General features: G+C 46.3%; 1 protein-coding gene across 7 annotated transcripts in view; it reads left to right on the forward strand.

Moving 5' to 3' along the window:
- ATP13A3 (ATPase 13A3) overlaps positions 1–20,661 on the forward strand; it is a 486,442-nt gene that overhangs the window by 235,868 nt on the left and 229,913 nt on the right. For 4 of the 7 annotated variants that reach the window (XM_086944284.1, XM_086944281.1, XM_086944282.1 and 1 more), the window contains 3 exons: positions 12,023–12,176; positions 12,266–12,386; positions 16,028–16,152. In XM_086944284.1, coding sequence (XP_086800410.1) covers positions 12,023–12,176; positions 12,266–12,386; positions 16,028–16,152 — 400 coding nt within the window. Of the gene's footprint in view, positions 1–7,191; positions 7,210–12,022; positions 12,177–12,265; positions 12,387–16,027; positions 16,153–20,661 lie in introns of all 7 variants that reach the window. The other 3 variants (XM_086944283.1, XM_086944279.1, XM_086944280.1) reach the window with 1 other exon arrangement.

The following is a 20,661-nucleotide window of genomic DNA, read 5'->3' on the forward strand; positions in this document are numbered from 1 at the left end:
GGGTGTTCACAAAGGTGATGGCGGTGGTCGCAGCCCATCTGCGCAGGTTAGGGGTTTCAGTCTTCCCCTACCTAGACGACTGGTTGTTGAAGGCGGGCTCGCCCCAGACAGTCGTCCACCACCTTCAGATGACGGCAGACCTCTTGCACGACCTGGGGTTCTCCATCAATGTGCCGAAATCACACCTGTGTCCCTCTCAAAAGCTCCTTTTCATCGGAGCGGTTCTGGACTCGGCGCAGTTTCGGGTTTATCCTCCGGAACGGCGGGTTCGGGATATTCAGGCTGTGATTCCCATCTTTCAGCCGTTATCCCGGGTTTCGGTCAGGTTGACGCTGCGGCTGCTGGGACTGATGGCTTCCTGCATCCTTCTGGTGCATCACGCCCGGTGGCGGATGCGGGCTCTGCAGTGGGACCTGAAGTTTCAGTGGGCCCAGCATCAGGGCAACTTGTCCGACCACGTCTTGATCTCGGAGGGCACTGCGAGACAACTGCAGTGGTGGCTTACGGACCGCGATTGGGTCAGGGGCAAGTCCCTCTCCCTTCCCCAACCGGAGCACGTTGTCGTGACGGACGTGTCCCTCCAGGGCTGGGGTGGCCACTTGGGAGAGGCAGAGATCAGAGGCATCTGGTCTCCGGCGGAGTCCCGGCTCCATATCAACCTGTTGGAGCTGCGGGCGATTCGTCTGGCACTGAAGGCATTCCTCCCCTTTGTCAACGGGAGTGTAGTGCAGGTTTTCACCGACAACACCACCGCCATGTGGTACTGCAACAAACAGGGCGGAGTGGGGTCGTGGACCCTTTGCCAGGAGGCTCTGCGCCTCTGGCAATGGCTGGAACGTCAGGGCGTGACTCTGACGGTTCAACACCTGGCAGGTTCTCTGAACGCCAGGGCGGACGAACTCAGCCGTCGGTGCTCGATGGATCACGAATGGCGTCTGAACTCGGACGTGGCGCGAGGCATCTTTCTGCAATGGGGAGAGCCTTGGTTAGATCTATTCGCCACAGAAGAGAACGCGCAATGTCATCAGTTCTGCGCGTTGGAGTTTCCAAGACGGCACTCGCACGGCGACGCCTTTCGGCGCGAGTGGAGTTGCGGTCTGTTATACGCCTTTCCGCCTATACCACTTCTGCCCAGAGTGCTGAAGAAGATCAGGCGCGACCGGGCCCAAGTTATCCTTGTGGCTCCGGACTGGGCTCGAAGATACTGGTATCCCGAGCTACTCAGCATGTCAGTCGGTCCCCCGATCCGCCTGCCCCTTCAGGAGGACCTTCTGTTGCAGCAGCAGGGGACGGTCCTCCACCCGAACCTGTCCAGTCTCCACCTCCATGCTTGGAGATTGAGCGGCGGCAGTGTAGGCCATTTGACTTGCCTCCTGAAGTCTGTGATGTTATTCTGGCAGCCAGGCGTCCCTCCACTAAGTCGGTATACGCCTGTCGGTGGAACAGATTTGTGGCATGGTGCACAGCAAAGGCTGTGGATCCTCTCTCTGCCCCTCTTTCGGAGGTTCTTCTGTTTCTTCTTTCTCTTGCCCAGCAGGGCTCTGCTCTGGGCACTATCAAGGGCTACCTTTCTGCCCTTTCAGCCTTTTTGAGGCTTCCTGATCAGCCTTCTTTGTTCAAATCCCCGATTGTAACTCGGTTCTTAAAAGGCATCACTCACATGTTTCCACCTGTTCTGTTTGTGATGCCTCAGTGGGATTTGAACCTGGTTCTGACCTTCCTGATGTGTGCTCCCTTTGAGCCCCTTCATTCTTGTCCTCTCCGTCTCCTGACTTTAAAGACGGCTTTCCTGGTTGCCATCACCTCTGCCAGGAGAGTGAGTGAGCTCCAGGCTCTTTCTGTCCAACCTCCTTTCCTGTCCATTCATCCTGATAAGGTGGTTCTGAGGACTAGACCTTCTTTCCTGCCCAAGGTTGTTTCGGCCTTTCACATCGGGCAGTCCATCACCCTCCCTTCCTTCTTCCCGCCTCCGCATCCTTCAAAGGATGAAGAGCGGCTCCACCGTCTGGACCCAAAACGTGCGCTTTCATTCTACATGGATCGCACACGCCAGTTCCGGGTGGATGACCAACTGTTTGTTGGCTACGTGGGTGCGAAGAAGGGACGGGCGGTTTGTAAACGAACCATCTCTCGATGGGTCGTCCTCTGCATCAAAGCGTGCTACTCTTTGGCTCGGAAGGAGCCTCCTGTTGGGCTGAGGGCCCATTCCACTCGGGCCACGGCGGCTACTACTGCCCTGGGCCGGGGAGTCCCCTTGCAGGACATTTGCCAAGCGGCTACGTGGGCCTCGCTGCACACATTTGCGAGGCACTACTGCCTGGACAGTCAAGTCCGGAGGGATGGCTTCTTTGGCCGTTCTGTCCTCCAGGACTTTCTGGTGTAGTATTGTATTGGTTCGCAGACCCACCACCGGGGTTGGTATTGCTGGGGTATGTATTCTAAGGTAAGGAATCTAACACTAACGTGTTTCTTTCAGATGAACAAGTTACTTACCTTCGGTAACGATATATCTGTAAGAAACATTAGTTCGTGTTAGATTCCTTACCGAACCCACCCATCCTCCCCGTTCTGCGAACTGATACCTAGGGTTAAGGTCATCCCTTTCAGGGCCCTAGTTTTACATGGCACCAGTGTTGGTTCTCTCATGGCTCTGCGTCTCCTGGCGCGGAAATGCTGTGTGCAAAGAACTGACGTCAGCGCGCGGAGGCGGCGTCTATATACTCCAGCGACGTCATCACGGCGCACGACGCCAACGACGGACGCGGAGCCGCAGGGGACGCCTGCAGACGACGCCTACCGACGCGCAGGGGTACTGCTACGCAAAAGTTTCCGGATCCAGACTGACGCCTGGGGATATTCTAAGGTAAGGAATCTAACACTAACTAATGTTTCTTACAAATATATCGTTACCGAAGGTAAGTAACTTGTTCTTCTGGCTAGGTTTGCGCTTTGGAAATATCATATGCATGCATGCATGCATACCTACATACATACATGAATACTAAGGGCCAGTGGGTCCTTCAAATAACCAAATGTGGTGATGCCTCCCCTTTTTGGTGCTGCCTCCACATAGCCCCCCTGTTTACTGTGCCCATTTGGCTGATCATGCCGCATTATCCTTCTGAAAGTGCTGTGCCTTCTGTGCAAGGGGGTGATAGAGCTGCTACATGCCAGATGGGTGATATATTCAGGCCAACATGCCTGTAGGGCGAAGCAATCCGCCACATTCCGGATACACCCTTGTAGAGTTTAGTGAGGGGGGCAGAGTCAGTCGCACGAGGCACACCGCTGCCAGGGCATTAGTACTACAGAATTCAGTGGCATACATTATTTTCCAATACTGGATCTTTCATAGATGCACATGCTGGATTCATCCCATCGTCGCATTTGAAGTCCCACGGTAAACGTAGATGGACAGTGCAGTGTTAAACCGAGACAGAAAAGCTTTAACATAAACACACAAGAAGCCTATTTACATCATTTAAAAAGATTAGAAGTTCAGACATTCCACACAGATCATAGCCTTCCCGTCCCGAGGTCCCCATGATCTGATTTTTACCCTTTGTTATGTATAAAGGGAGTCCCTTGAGCTCTGCTTAGTCAGTTACTGATAAGTTGGCCCTTTCTGCTTCTCTCTGTATTTCCGAGAGAATGTCAATCACCTCTAAGATTTCATGTGGCTGAGTCCTCTAAAAACAATCTTTGTAGTCTATGTGGACCCTGTGGCAGGAAAATACTTCATTCTGAAGACCATCAAAGGGACTGCTTATGTTGCTTATATCTCTACCACAAGGATAAGGATTCAAAAATGTGTCATACCTTTTCAACTAGCACCTTGAAAGACCAAAAGTGTTGACTTTTGGAATATGGCAGCACTTCACAAACCTCAGGTAAAGCAAAAAAAGTTCATGTTTACTTGGAGTGCTTTCTAAAATCTTCATTAAAGGAAAATCATCAATTTCTACAGAACCTCTTAGGAAATCAAATAAAAAGCTATGGGAGTAGCTGATGTGACTCCTGAGGTAGTCAATTAGACTGGAATCCCTTCAAAGTCAGTCCCAAGCTGTCCTGTGAACCATCAAGAAAGATCTCTGGACTAGTTTCAAAATCGAAGATGTCAACATCATCTTCTGACGATGATGATGAAATGTGATGGACCTTTTGGACCTGCACACATTTAACACAGTTAAAAGTAAAATATTAGACCCAGACAAGGAGGCATACAGGGAAATCGTAGATATTATTCGACTGCCTCTAGTCACTCAAAAGAGTCTAACACCAGGGGTTCATTTCAGCCGTTCAAAGAACATATTGATGATGGTACTTGGTAGTACAGATATAATAGCCATAATCAAACTACTCGCGCATGAGAGGAAGTGATGATCCAGGTCCCAATAGCCTTGATCAGGTATTTGTGATGTATGCGCACAGTATTATAAATGCTTCCTGGAATCTGCATCTGGACCTGCAAAAAAATCTTCCAAACTTCCGGATCCACCTCATTCAGGTCCTCACACAAAACCAATCATTCCACATTCTGCTGTGCATGTTCCTCTTAAACAAGGATGTCCGCTCCTTTGATGCAGCATTCCCCTTTGGCAACTCAAGCTAATCCACCAGCCAAAGGCAACCCATACTCTGACTATGACCAGGATGATGGTCAGTTGCAGCCAGTTTCCCCTCGATCTACTGGCCTGGAGTGGGATGATTATATTGCACCCATTTCAGGAGATGTCACCCCTCCTACAGCAGATTTGCATCCAGGTGACATTGGAGGTTTCACAATCTCATCAGCATAGTGTCTAAAGCGTTTTGACTTGCCATGCCAACAAACGAAAACAACCCTTTTCTTTCTTGCTTTTAAAGAAAGGTTATTTAGACAAAAACAGTAAGTGATCATATTTGGTCAGAAAAATCACGCCACAATAGCTGTGGCGATTCCCAGAATTGACAAAAAGATATATGGCACCTAAAAATACCCTGGATTGTCTCTTTGATCACCCATGTGCAGATTTGGTGGTAATACAGGCGAACGACACGCTGAAACCCAACGTCGCTATGCACTGTGCCACCCGGCATCAGCAAATGATTCTCCGCAAACAGTAGTAACATCTGTCATGGCGGACAATGCATTGCTAATTCTTGACCAATATGACCATCTGATATTGGGTCATATCGGGACTACCTTCCCCACTAGAAAAAGACTGAATAAAAAAGCAATACTCATTGAAGGGCAGAAAACCTAATCAGAGGTCACTGTCATTACAATACACATTGCAACAATGGGATTCAGACAGTTGGTTGTGGCAGCTGTTTTACACTACACTACACTTTACCTCTGAACCAAAAAAGGAACTGACATAACTGCCACCTGCTGGGCTTGATGCGATACTGTAGGGCTGTGGCCCCTTGGAGGTGGAGTAGTAGTTTTCGTGTTAACATAAATGCAGCTTATATGTCTATATTGCAGAGTCCTTCAACTCCATTTCCTTTAACAAAAAAAATTAATGAGATTTGTTTTAGGAAACTTACTAATTTCTAGTAACTTCTCTGCTCTTATTACTATTTTGGCTTTTTTTAAAGTAAGTTAAAGGAATTGGGCAACATCGCCTATGTTGTAGGCTGGTAAAATATTTAATATTATATGAAAAGGTTTGGAATGGAAAACAGAAGTAAATATCTTGAGAAGTGACGCTCCGGGATCCCACAAAAGTGCGGAACTAATCAGTCGCTTTGATTTCACTGGTAGTTCCCCTGAAGAAGAACTAGGATTAGAGAAGAGAAACCTCTCCTTTTTTGTGCATTAGCACCAAAAATCGTTTTTGTTTTTACACAGGGAAAATTGCGTCCCCTTTGTAGAAAGTTTCCCTAATAGGCCACTGCAGTTTGGGAATGTAATCCTTCATAACCCTGACTGAAAACCAACTTACTCAGCCTTTTTTGGAGTAGTATTGTGTTTCGGAGGGGAATGTTCCATGCATTTTGGATTATAAGCCCACCATACCACAATCCAGAACTTTACTGTAAAGTTAGTACTGCACAAACGCCAGAATACTAGCACATAATCCACAGTACTAATTTGCTTCTGCAGGCATAAATCTCTCCAAGTTCTGAGTCTGTGAATCACAATCTTAGAATCTGTGTTCCAGATTTTATTAGGTTTTTTACACACCAAAGTTGTACTTTGGCACGCACAATCTGTATTTCAAGCCTTTCGTTATTGTGGAAAATATATCCTAGGCACTAAGGGCCTCATTTATGAAGGCCTTCCGCCGCCGCTGCGTCACTTTTTCCCATTTTAAAAGTGACGCACCGGCGGCGCAAGACCTTCATAAATAGGGCCCTAAGTGTCGCCTTTAGGTTTTTAATGACCGATTGCAAAGTCAACCTTGGTCTTGAGTCACCAGTCTGAGAACAGTCTGTCATAGCTAAAATCCCTGTCTGCCTGATGGAGTTTCGATGTCTTATGTGCAGCTGCTGCTACATAGAATGCTCTGGAGACAGAGCAGAATGCAGAGTGGGTACCATATTTGTTTGTTAACGGGTGGCATGTTTTATGTTTATCTGAAACTGACTCCCAAGCGAAAATTTGTATCAGGAAAAATAAAAAATGGCCCTGAATTGCAGATAGTTTTTTTTCTCGCACTTTGGGCTATTGCCTGCCTTCACTGCTTGGGTGGGCTGTGTGTCGCATGCGTGTCCTGGGTAGGGAATACGACTGTTGACCACCCTTCATGGGTGGAAAGGCAACTGTTATTCTGTCCTTGTGGTCCAGGAGCAGATAGTAGGGTGGGTCAATTGTTTACATCAGATCTAGCTGCACGTTCTCTGTTAAAATGTGACAGTTTCCTCCCTCCCTCTAAATTAGAGGAGAGTTCCGAGGGTGTGGTGGGATGGATGAAAATACAATATGTGGTGGTCCCCCGCCTATTCCTACATGACCTCCTGCATCAGCACTCTTCGTCACAATGCTTGATAGTGGCATGGGAGCGATTGGTGTGAATAAAACCATTGTCTGTGAACCAGCGGCTTATGATTCAAATGGCTTCGAATAATATGCTGTGCCTACATTAAAAACCCATGCAGATGATAACATTCTGTTCGTGATCTAAGACCAGCATCTTAAATTATGCACCTGTGTGAGAGTCCTAAATCATTACTTATGCTTCTGTGCTTTTTTTTCTTCTTTAGGAACTATTTGAGCTTCCGGTAAGTGCAGACTTACTTTGTTAAATGTTTATGAATTTCACGTACATCAATAAGTAGTAGTTCTGTCTTCCAATTTTTAAATTAAATCTGTCAATTTTCGTTTTTCCTTTATTTTTATGTTTTTGTCTACTCAATGGACCTAGGTAGATTGTGTTTAAAGTTAAACACATATCATTAAACATCTTTTCTTTCTTAAACTAAAGTTATGATAATAATAGTTCTTGTTTTTGGCCTAGAAATACTAATGGCACAGCAGTGGGAAAGACGACCACCGTAGTCCTGGGGAAGAGACTTAACATTACATAGCAATTGCTCAGAGAAACACTTGCTTGAAGTTTACAGCTGCAACTCGAAAGTTCTGTACTGAGTGCAGGTCGGTTGCAGCAGTTGTATGGACATGGGTTATGGAGCAGCATTGCACATTTAGAAACCGTGCTTTAATACAAAAGAAATCTGCCTCCAAGACTGCACCGAGAGTGAATAGCGGTCATGGAAAGCGCGTTAATACCAACCTTTTGTTTCTTTGAGTGCTTTGAGTGAGCTCGTTAGTGGTGGGTTTACAATGTGTCTCCAAAGGGTGGCTAAATCACACCTATTACATCAAAAGATGCCCAAATATATTCTTAAATGTGGTTTGCAGGTATTTCAGAATAGAAACTCATTCATTAACCTAAAAGCCAGGGTCCAGTACAGTTCTGAGCAGAATTGCTCCTCTGCCTCGCCGAATCATGGCTGTCCCTTTTTGTGTGCTGTTCCCTGATGTATTTGTCATTGCAAAGACTGTGGTTGTATTCACAATTTACACTGTTCGACTCATTGTGACTAAAAGGAGGATTTAAAGCAGCATGATCCCTCTTTGCAAGTCACATTGCAGTGTATCAGTGGTTAGTAACCACAATTGCAGGCACAATCCATGATCGGACAATGACACCTGAAAAGGGATGTTATCCTTTCGCAGACTAGAAGTTTTCTGTAAGATGCAGCTTCCATTTTGTGACACTGGGCTTTCGTTAATTCACAAAAGACTTATTTTATTATTTGATTGGAGCTCCTGTCCCCTTAAGGGTCATTTTGGGTTGTGACAGAATTGTGCATTGTTGTAGTGCAAAATAAAATTCAGGTTGCAAAGCAGTCACGGTTTTTATACTGCTTTGTGACTTGACCGATGATGCATGTGGTTCAAACTGTAGGATTTTCCTGATTTTCAAAACTCTATGGCCAATGGAAACAGCTGGGTGCCACATTACTCCAGTAGCGGTGCCAATGCCGGTGTATTAGATTGGGGAGTTTGTCAGCCAGTCAATATCTTTATTCAACCATACAAATCATGAAGTACTTTACCAAAAGGAAAGATCAATATACAAAAGTATTTCTTTATAGCTAAATTACTGATAACAGGATTTCATGTTGAATAAACTATAACCATTTAAACTTTCATCAAAAGTTCTTAGTTGTAAAACAGGCAGTGTCCCTAAAACAGTTAAAAAAAAAAATAATCACATTAGGCTATTTAACAATATGACTTTCTAATACTCAAGGCTTTTTGAAAAAACTTAACTACCATAGTGCAGCATGCCTCAGATGAAAGCTGCTGTAGCATCAGAGCTAGCCTACTCTGTCTAATAGCAAATGAGGACAATTTCTGTTCTAGATAGTGTTGTGGCAGCAGAATAGAATTTACAAAGTAAACCAAGTGCAACATACTTTGCTCGAAGCGTTTATCGCATGGGCAAAATATGTGGGTCGATAGAGTTGGGAAATTGGACAGAATAATCAGTGTTCAGTCTGAAGAACGTCGAATAAAACGTGCTGGACCATTTTTATAAAATGAAAATGAGGCTCAGGGCTGTCTGCTGTCAAGAGATCAATGTGAGAGATTAAAGAGGTCTTACGTGATTCTGTCTGATATTTTCACAATGATTAAAATACAATTGTTTGATCGTTTGTTGCAGGCTTTATGGATTCAGGATCTACAAACAGCTCTAAGACTCCCAGCATGTGATAGGTTTCCTTTATATAAGTTAGCCAGGGAAAACATATGGCATTAACCAGCGGCATATGTTTATGTATTACAGCCGGTGAAAAATTTGTCTACTATACTCTTATAGAGATCAGCCGTAAAAGTGAGCAAATTTTGATTTGATCCTCTAAATAGGGCAGCCCTAACTTGCCATGGCAGATAACACTAGAGCACCCGCAAGGATCAGATAACTTTTCTCAGAAAGTTGTTCTTGGCTTTCTACAAGAGTCCACACCGGAGTGCGCTCCCAAAACTCAGCTTCATATGAGGCCACCTACATGCACTTACTCCTGTGTTTAGTCCAGAGCTCTTTTATGGGTTGATGGTCTAATTTGGAGTCCAACCTGAACAGGGTCTTCTTAGATCATGAACTGCTGGTCCTTTGTTTTTAAAACAGCCCCAGAGCTCAGAGGAGTGGAATAGTATGCCCAAATAAGTTAATATATTTACCCTCAAGACAAGTCCAGATCCTTCATAAAACTAGTGAAAACTTCCAGAAGGCCCTGAGGACCATTGGCAGTCCTGGTCAGCAGGACTGCGTGATCCGCAAACAGCAGGAGAGCGACTGGATCTATGCTCAATTGGTGCATATCACTCAAATACTTATCAGGTAGTTTTCAAGTCTATTATTGTACCTTTGATCTGTTAGCTATGTCAAAGGCACAGCTCCGGTTCATAAATTGCAAGTGTACTGCCCTTTTCAACTCTTGTTTACTTTCCAATGAGGAGATATAAATTAAGGCATTGGTGCACTGTCCCTCTGGGCTGTTGGAAGCCATACTGAACTTTGGAAGGAATCATGTTCTCTTCAGTCCAGGTTTCCAATCTTCTAACTAAACTATCCCTGTGATCTTGACTGTAGAATCATTCAGAGAGATTGGCCGGTCACGTCCCTAATCGTATCTCTCCCCCTTTAAAAAAGAAAAATAGGAACAATTATTGTCTCAGGCCATGAAGAAGGGAATACATTTTTCAGTTGCAGCCCGGATGACATCTGGTAATATGAAAGCCCACAAAGGCTTTTGGCTTCGAGTGGTTCAGATCTTAGATGTAACAGCTTGATTCGATCTTGCTCCATTTAAATATTATACCTTTGTTCTGTGAGCCTTCTAATGCTGCCCCTTATGCAATATTCAGGTTCAAGCCACCGCCCAGCATGTACATAGTGAGAGGGCTTTGATCACTAGAACTACAGGTTACAGTATTAAAATCAAGCATCCAAAGTTCCTCCTAACCAGTCGTGCTACCGTGCCCGCTACCTGTGAAAGTTACTATCTGTAGACTACTGAATGAGCAAGCCTCAGACGCGATTACCTGATAATGGTTTACCAGAAGGTTGATAAGAGCTTACACAGAAGGGTGGTGTTCAAAATGAAGTTGCCCTTCCCTCACTTGTCAGTTACAACGCACATTGAGGGCAGTAGGTTACACAAAGTTGTGTTAAGTCACCTATCCATAACGTGGTAATGGGCAGTGTGCATTTTAAGATATACCTGTCAGTTTCACAGTCCATGTTGTAAATTGATTCTGGATAGTGATAGGCAAAATTGTTTTTATACATGTTCATGACGGTATGTAAGTCGGAGAAGCGGATATGTAGCAACTGAAATATGGGTTATGAACTTTATAACTTTGGTGCTTGTGACAGATCCAGGAGTTGCCAGACCCCTGTGGCCCTTCCCACTAAAGATTGTAAAGCGATGGAAAGGTAATATACCCATTCATGTAAATAGTGCCATTAAAAAAATTATGTGAAATTCCTTTACAAATTCCTGTCTGCTTGTGTAAAAGAAAAAAGAAATTGGACCGATCCCAGCAAATTTTCATAAGGAGAATAGGCAAATGTCACCAAGGCTAGTGGTTTCGATTGCATGTTTACATTAGCTTACACCTTCTCTATTTAATGTGCCTGGTTTCATTATAACAAAAAGTTGCTGGCCCTTGTGACCTTAGTGGTGTAAACAGATTTCTGGTTTCAACATTATAAAGTCTCTACCTAGCGCTAGAAAAACCTTTATCAGCTGGCACTTGCAGGTGACTAAGACGGTCTGTAAAAGTAGCCATGGGAAGAGCGCTAATTTTACCTACCGTCAACTAGGTCAGTTTTAATTTATTCAAAGAATTCCCAATGACTACAGAGTTTCTGAAATTGATTAACAAAGTGACCTGCAGTATGTTTTTGCCCGTTACCCACCCACAGTACTCTTCTCACCATTAATATCTCAACAAGCAAATGTTCTCTTCCACCTGTATATCTCGGCAGCCAAGGAATATCTTTATTTTTCGGTTCCCACCACTCTTCCCTTTCTACTTGAGAAAGTACTTGCGCAACTCACGTCCCAATCATACATGGCGTGGCTGCCGGTGGCAATCGGAGATGTTTATTGTATTCTTTTGGGTCACTCTGTGTTTCCTAGGGCAGATGTTGAGGGGCTATGCATGGCATTAGTTGTTAATGTGTTTATTTTGTCTTCTAAACTTTTTGTACTGTTCCCTGTAATGAATGGTCCTGCTCTTTAAATCCATAAAGGAGCTAAAGAGCAGATGAAATGGGAAGCAAGAAATTTTAAACAATTTTAAAAACACACACACGTTGGGTGTTTTGTATTCCAATTCTGTGTCCTTTTACCAAAAAGAAATAGCTTTGACATTTATGAGGATGATTTTACACTCTATAGTCCTTTGCATTAAATGTGCACTTGCACAATCTTACTGTTAAACTACAACATGAATTTATTAAACATTTCTTAAAAAAAAAAAGCTTACAATCCACTTTTGTTCCTTCCTGTTAAGGCCTCTTATGAAATTGGAATTGTGAGACAGTTTCCATTTTCCTCCGCATTACAACGCATGGCTGTAGTTGCTCGTGTCCTTGGAGAGAAGAGAATGGATGCATATGTTAAAGGTGCACCTGAGGTGGTGGCTGGCCTGTGCAAGACAGAAACTGGTAACAATAACTTTTAACTGTCTCTTAGCCTTTTGCCAGCCTCTACACCACTTGATGGACAGTATTTGTTTAATTTAACTTTATTTCAGTTCCTCCAGATTTTGCTAGTATTTTGGAAGACTACACCAAGCAGGGGTTCCGGGTGATTGCGCTTGCTCACAAAAGATTGGAGTCAAAACTCTCGTGGCATAAAGTTCAAAATATTAACAGGTGAGAATATTATTTCATGATTTGCCAAGATCAAAATGGAGTATTTTGACGCTAAGCAGAATTAATATTCCCAGTTCACATAATTATTTGTTGTAGAGGAAACTTGCTTTGTCCCAGTTGTGATTGAATGCATTGTGCTGTAGGAAACATGATTTTCTTCGTGATTGCCATACAACCAGCTAGTTGCATTCTTGGTGATACTGGTAAGTTGTGCTTGGATACTTTTACTATAACAATCCATTTCACTCTACATTATTGCACAAACTGTCTATACGTGTCTGCATCTTAAGCATTCATTTTTAGGTTTTGCTTAAGACCGCAAGTGTGCTGTCCCTTATAAGACCTTTTGTTACTGTACAGCGGGCTCAGAGGTTGACCATTACCTGCCATTATTTGACTTCATTGTCAAGCTAATTTGCTTACTTCTTCGTCAACCTCTGTATGTTTTCCTTCCTCTTTGTGTGTTTGTTACTTCTATGAAGCAAAAGTATATTACTGTGTCCTTCTACTGCTCACTTTTTCAGGCACTTCATTTTGTTTTCTCTCTACAAGAGTGCATGTGTTTTCCTGCTGTCTACCTCATATACTTCTCACCTCTACATGTTCCTCCACTCTGCCCATTCCGCCCAGCTTGTCTGTGTGACGCCCAGCTCTTTCCTCCCACTCTCCATTGTTTGTGTGCTTCCCCTTCTCCTCCCGCTCACTCTCTATTGTCCATGTGCTACACACACCTATCCCCATTCACCTTGAAGTTGTCCAAGTGCTTTCCCCAGCCCCTCCGGCCCACCCTCTGTTGTCTGTGTGCTTCCCCAGACTCTCCCCCTCTGTTATCGATATACTTCCCCAGCCTCTCCAGCCCACCCTCAATTGTCTGTGCCCCTCCCTCCCTCCGTTGTCCATGTGCTTCCCCCAGGCCACCCTTGTTTGTCTGTGAGCTTCCCCTGCTTCTCCGACCCATCTTCCGTTGTTCATGTGCTTGCCTCAAATTCGTTGTTTCTCACCCACTGTTGTCTTAGTGCTACCCATCCCCTCTCGCCTGTCTTCTACACCTACTGCATTCTTCTCTTCTGCCTTCCCTCCCTCTCTATTGCCTTGACTCACAACCCACTCACCTGTTTGTGTGCTTTCTTCCACAAACAGGGGAGTTGGTTGGGAGGATTATGAGAAAGTGGTTTATTAGTTTGGGTGGCTCAGTATCCATCACCAATAATAGTCACTATTTGTTTAGATCCAGTCAAAGGCTTGATTAATTTAAACATGAGCTGTAGCTTAACTTGGAAAAATTGTGTGAAACATTTAGAAGTTTGAAAACTTAACACAATAAAAACCCCACTCCAATTTATGAAAAGAGAAAAATGTAATAAGCAAAATGACATGAAAACTATAGAAATCCAATTGAAGAACTAGAAATACATATTTTTAAAGATTTAAGTCGAAAAAGTACCATGTCCCTGGTGCCACCTAGGGAATCGCCCTATGATCCTTTGAGATTTGTGTGTCCTTGGATTTCAAGTGGAAGAGGGTCCAACCTTCTTAGGTCCTTCTCATTGGTCACATCTACCATGTGCAGCAGGTTCAGTCCACCTGATGCAGTTTTGCAAATCCAGCAGGTTTCTGAGGAAGGCTGGATGGGGGTCCAGCTTTGTAGGGTTCTACAGTCTGTAGGTTGGGGGCCACCCTAAGACACTGCTAATCCCTCTCTGACCAAAGGGTTCCCAGTCCCTGGCCTACCTACATTAGTGGAAGTTCCTGTTGGCTCTATTGCAAACGTGCTCAAAATACAAACGGTCAGGGTGAATCATGAAGGTCTTCAACCACACCAAACTTGGGCTCAGGTTGGGGTTTTGAATGTGGAGTGCACTCTGGTAATCCTTGTCTCCTCCCACATTTAACACTACAATCCATTTTGAGGCAGGCACTGTACCCTCAACAAACGCAGACAAAAGTCTGGTAGGTCAAAAGCAGGATCGTTCGACAACCAAAAGAGGATACACACAGGTGTCTTACCACACTGTTCCTTTCGTTTCAAGAGTGCCCCAAGTGTTACATGTGGCTCAACAGACTCGTAAAACAGGATTTGACAGTGTGCTGCCACAGGATTTGACAGTGTGTTGCCACAGGATGCCCACAGTCCCCATTGTGCATATTTTGCAGAGAGGAGTTCTCTCTGCCCATTCAGGTCAACCTATTGTTTGCTCCTGGAAGGCAATTTCACACGTTTCCTTTTTCAGATTGATTCAATGCTGAGCACAGCCGGAGAGCTGGCAGGGGCTTATGCTAATTAGCCTTTTTAACAGTTCAGGTAAGTAATGGGTAACTTTGTAAAAGTAAATCTTCTTTAATATTTGTTAAAAATCCCATTTCACAATTGAGTTATATTTTAGTAGATATTAAAAATAGTGGTTTAATAGTTTTCTTAAGAAACACACAAAAAGTGATGGGAGGAATACTTGCAATTCATCTAACCTCTGGCAACCGCTGGGGGTAGCATCCCAACCCATTGTTCTTTTGCTCAGCATGCCACCTCAGTTTGGATCCTGCAGAAGGCAAATCAGTCTTGACTCTGCTCCTCATGGGAATAGTCCAGTCCAAAGTGCCAGGCCATGTCCCCCCTGAACCGGAACTCAAGCGACCCAGGACTGTTTCACCCTAGTTTTTGGGTCGTCAGCCGGGTACAGTTTGGTTCCAGTGACACAGTGAGCATAGGATCTGCCTCTCAGGAAGGACCTAGCTGGGCAGTTCCGGCTGAACATTTCCAATTGGAGCAGAGTCAAGACAGAATTTACACGTAGCTGGGTCCAAACTGAGGTAACATGGTGTGTAAAATAAGGATGGATTGGGATGTGGCCCAAGTAATTACCAATGGCTGAGATGAATTAAAATTCCATATATCACTTTTTTGTATACTTTAATACATTTCTTAGTTGGTCCCATTCCTGAGATACAATATTAGTATTTTAATCTGTTCTCTCATTTTCCAATTGGACAGCTAGGCTTGCCACAGTGAACATAGTTTATAGAGCTTTGTCACTGTGGGTACGTGTTAACATTAATTTTCTACATACCCCACTTTTAAATATCATGCAACATACCATGTGGTCTACAAGACTTACATAGGGGTGACTTACTAAAAAAATTCTATCTGATAGAGACATCTAGCTGCAGATTCCTTACCTTAGAATTTCCTAGCCAGAGCTAATAACTCTCAGGTGAGGCCCGTTACCATTGTATTTAATGTTATTGTACAGGCTTATTAATTGTACAATTCATAACATAACATTTATTCCCGTGCATAGAAAATGGGCTCCTGGCATTTTGTTCTGCTTTAGAAATAATACAGTGCAATTAATTTCAGTCTCATCAGCAGGTAAGAGTGCTGAGGTGAAAAAAGCCTGCAACATTGTTTTATCCTTAGTCTACATACAGTTTTCCAAAGAGGCATTTGTTTAATTTTTTTACCTCACAAAACATTTACAAAAAATATAGTTTTTCAGAGAAGTAGCCACTATTGGCAATCCCTATCTTTAGAGTAATATCTCGCTGTGAATTGTAGATCTGCGTACGTAATTCTAATATTGAAAACTCTGTTGCACCTGTACTGCAATATTATTTTTTTTTCTTTTTAATATTTGTTGATATAGGGAGGTCATCGAAAACAACATGGTTTTTCTAGGCTTAATAATAATGCAGAACAAGCTGAAGAAAGAAACTCCTGATGTTCTTGAAATTCTGCGGAAAGCCAATATTCGCACTGTCATGGTTACAGGTTAGTAAGGGTTGAGAACGTGTCAATTTATTTTGTTTTTGCATGACTAGATGTACATATAGAAGAAAATACATCCTTTCTTCTCCAACTATTTTGTATTAAACCTCTCCCATCTTAAATTACTGTCCCACATCTATCATGATTTGCTTGTTTAGGAGTGCACTTGGAGATGCATGTGTATTGCTTTTTTCTTTTTTTCTGGTGAATACCTGACTTTTTTTTATTACAAAAGCGATTCTTGTAGAATATTACATTTAAAATGCTTATAGGAGCTTCAAATAGTGGAAGGGCCTTTGTTTTCTTTGAACAACTGTCTGTCATTACTGCTGACAGAGTTGTATGGAACATACTGATCATGTGGCTGCCTCTTTGCTATGCCTGTGCTAAAAATGTGGCTGTGTTTCCTCAAGTATCATTCTGACTTCCTCAAAACTCTGTTGTGGCACAAAAGAGCTTCGAAAAATGCACCAGACCACGTGGCTACCCACAGTCTGTAAAAACAGCGAACGCAGGATGAACAGCTTGGACAGGAAGAACAGTTTTAGGTGCTGCCGGCAAATTTGAATACTAAACAGGTTTGGTCTTTATCAAAAACTGACATTAGCGGGGCGTGGCTAGCAGCCGATGATGGCGGCAGCAACCTAGAGAGGCTCCCGTAGCAAGGCGGTTTCCCGCATCAATCCGCATGCCTATCCGCTCACTGCTCAGTCCGAAGAGGGTCTCCTGGGTGCGGTGACCGAACGGCGCCGGCACAGAAAATTTGGGAACGCTTGGACCCCGGTATCGGGACGAAACTTCATCCGCGTCCCTCGCGGAAGACAGGCCTAGTGACACGAGGCGAGCATCGGTGTCGAGTGAAACTTAAGGCCGGGCGGAAGTCCACCCTCCCCGGCGCAACCACCCGGAAGTAGCCGCTGACGACAACGCTCGACGCCATCGGCTGGCGATCCTTACCGCCGACCACTCCATCCTTCACGCTGTGTATCCGGTGGCGCTACGCAGCGGTGCCCCTTGGCTGCGCTCGACACACGCCGAAGGACCTGTGCGACACCAGTTGCCATTTTGCTTGACTTAGCCGAGGCCGCTACAGCTCAGCGACCGACGGCGGCATTCTGCCAGCGTCAGCGACCTCTGGCCCACACCCATTCTGGGCCCTCTGCACACCCTTCCCTCAAGCGGACAGCTGCGGGCGTCCGGCCCGCTCCATTGTAAACTTGGTCTCGCTGGAGAAAAATGGCGGGGAAGGGGCAGCGACAGACCGCCGCTCAGGCGAAACTGGGGAAATATGCCTACGATAACCAGACATCCACCCAACCTGAGCAGCGCAAATCCCTGGGGAAGGGCGCGGACAACGACGGTGCCAAGAAAGCCACGCTGGACGATGTACTACGAGCACTGGAGCAGGTACAGGCCACGGTGGGCTCGACCGCGGCGGAGGTTACCCTTATTAGAGCCGACCTCCAGAAAATGAGCGAAAGAGTGAAGCAGGTGGAGGTGGTGACTAAATCTTTATTAGAAGACGTTTCCGACCTACAAGTGGCAATGGAGAGACTGCAGGCGGACAATAAACTTCTGAAAAGTAAGCTGGATGACCAGGAGGGGCGTTCCAGACGCAACAACGTCCGTATCTTGGGGGTTCCGGAGTCTGAAATGAAGGGTGCCATGGATCTATATGTTGAGGATCTTATAAAGACTAAACTGGCCCCGAAGGGACTGTCCAACTTTTTTACAGTGGAACGGGCCCACCGGGTCCCGGGGGGGACACCTACCCCGGGGGCCACCCCGCGCCCCATCCTGGCGAGACTCTTTAACTTTAGAGACCGCGATGCAGTCCTCCAGGCAGCCAGGGTGGCACCGCCCATCCAAATCCAAAATTCACGGATCTCTTTCTTCCCTGACTACACGGCGGAGGTCACCCGTAAGAGGAGAACATTCCTAGAGGTTAAGAAGTCACTTCGCGACCAAGACCTGCCGTACTCCATGTTGTTTCCGGCCCGGCTGAGAGTGGTGGCCGATAAGAAGGTCTGGTTCTTTGACTCAGCGGAGAATGCCAGGGAATGGCTGGATGGATGGCGCACTGTGGACCGCACTTCCAACCGCCGACGCAACAGGACGGGAGAGGAGAACCGGCCGGGCTCGCGTTCTCCAACCAGGGACAGCGCGAATGGATCACCGTCGCAGGACCACTTGGGAGCTGCTGGAGGCGAATGATACGGCCACGAGGGACTAAAAAGTGAAACCTGGACTCCCACTCTGATTGTGCACCGAGTCGTTCATGGACGCTGGCCCGGACGACCCGAGGACTGCAAAGGGACCGCCTGCTTTGGGGGACACTCTCCCCTGACGTGCAAGTACTCTGTTTCTGACATGGGATAAGCGCTCTGCTAAGTTGGGGTGGCGGGCAGTTTTGAGTCCGTTTGGCAGGGAGGCAGGGTGGGGGGAGTTGGGGAGGGGATTTGTTCGTTTTTACGGGAAGTTCATGATATCGATCACAAAACGTAAAATGTGCTGTGCTGTTTACTGGAATAATGCTGGGGAGGTGGAGTCTGTGCCGATGGTTTCTGTCTCTAAGTTTCGATGGTGGTGGATGTACAACCTAACGTGATGCAGGCGGGGGAGACGCGATTGGGCGGCTCCTCCCTTAGGCTTCTGGCCTGGAATGTGCGTGGCCTGGGTGATAGAGTGAAGCGCGGCCTTGTTCTGTCCGAGGTTAAGCGTCATAAACCTGACCTAGTACTCCTCCAAGAGACCCATCTAATGGGTAACGCCACTAAGGCCCTGGACAGACGGGGGTATACCATGTTGACCCACTCAGAATTCTCCGCTGGGTCCCGGGGTACGGGTATCCTGCTCAAGAAGTCCTCCACTTTTATCACCCTTAGCACTAGAACTGATACGCAGGGCTGTTTTGCGGCAGTGATTGGTCAATGGGACGGGCGCCCCCTGACTATAGTTTCAGTCTACATCCCGCCGTCACTGCACTCAGTGATGTTGCCCGCCCTGGGCGAATTCCTACTATCCCTCCCTGAGGGAGACACCCTACTAGGCGGGGACTTAATTGCCCCTGCTGACCCACAACTCGACAGGTTCCCAGCGACCGCCCTCCCGGGGGGTCCTTCCAGATTTCGGCGCTTCCTTGAGGCACTGGGGCTGGTAGACGTATGGCGACATGTCCACCCTACACTGCGACAGTACACGTTCCATTCCACCGTCCATAATAGTCTGTCCCGCATTGACCACTTCTTGGCGTTAGGGGATGGGTTACAGCGCGTAGAGGAGGTGCTCATACACCCTAGGGGCATCTCAGATCACTCCCCACTGACTCTCACCATTACCTCACGGACACGAACACGCCACCGCGTCTTTCCGATGCACGCCTCTTATCTTAAGGTCCCTAAGGTCAGGAAGGCCCTGCAGACTGCCACGACACATTATTTCTTGGAGAATGAGCCTACCACAGCCTCGGCTGAGGTACTATGGGAGGCCTATATGACAGTCCTGAGGGGGCAAGCCATCAGCTCTATAACATCACATAGACGGGAGCAGGCGGCTGACCACACGGCGCTTGAGCTCCGACTGCGCGAAACCACCACTGCCCATGAAGTGGACCCCACTGAAGACACATTGCATGCACTCGCACTGGCCCAGCGCCTATATACAGATCACGCTCGGCACATTACACAAGGTCACATCACGGACACACTAAATCGAATATACGATGTGGGGGACAAGGCAGGGAAAATGTTGGCCTGGCTCGACAAAAGAGGGGGTAGCGTCAGAGGGATCCAACAGGTGAAGGACGAAGAGGGAAATATTCAGACTGACCCTGATCGAATAGTGGAGGCACTGGCTGCCCACTTTGAGAAAGTCTACACCCTGTAACGGGACGTCACTGCGATTGCGGCCCAAAGCGCACTATATGACTTGAACATCCCGGCACTACCACCGGAGGCTGCAACTGAGCTTGAGGCGCCATTTACTGCCGATGAACTGCGGATCGCCACTGGGGCCCTCCATACGGGCAAAGCGCTGGGGCCGAACGGTATTCCAATAGAATGGTTTCAAGACCGCACTGACGTTCTTGGCCCATATCTGCTCCGAATGTACGAAGAATGCCGTGCTAAGGGGGTGCTCCTACTGGACCAACGAACGGCCACGATCGTGGCTATTCCTAAGCCCGGTAAGCCCCCGGAGGACTGCTCCTCGTACCGCCCTATATCTCTACTTAACGCGGAAAGCAAAATTCTAGCAAAGCTTCTGGCAAATCGTCTCCTGCCCCACCTATCTGACCTTATCCACCCGGACCAGTCAGGGTTCATGCCCCACAGGAACACCTCGCTCAACCTCCGACGGGTGCATGGGGTGTTGGCTAAAGCGGATGAAATAGGCGAGTCCGCGGTCATTTTGGCCCTAGATGCAAAGATGGCGTTTGACATGGTGGAGTGGGCATATCTCTTTGAGGTTCTCCAATACATGGGTTTCGGTCCCGTCTTCATCTCCTGGATCAAA

This window comes from Lissotriton vulgaris, chromosome 11 (genome assembly GCF_964263255.1).
Source record: "Lissotriton vulgaris chromosome 11, aLisVul1.2, whole genome shotgun sequence".
Taxonomy (NCBI): domain Eukaryota; kingdom Metazoa; phylum Chordata; class Amphibia; order Caudata; family Salamandridae; genus Lissotriton; species Lissotriton vulgaris.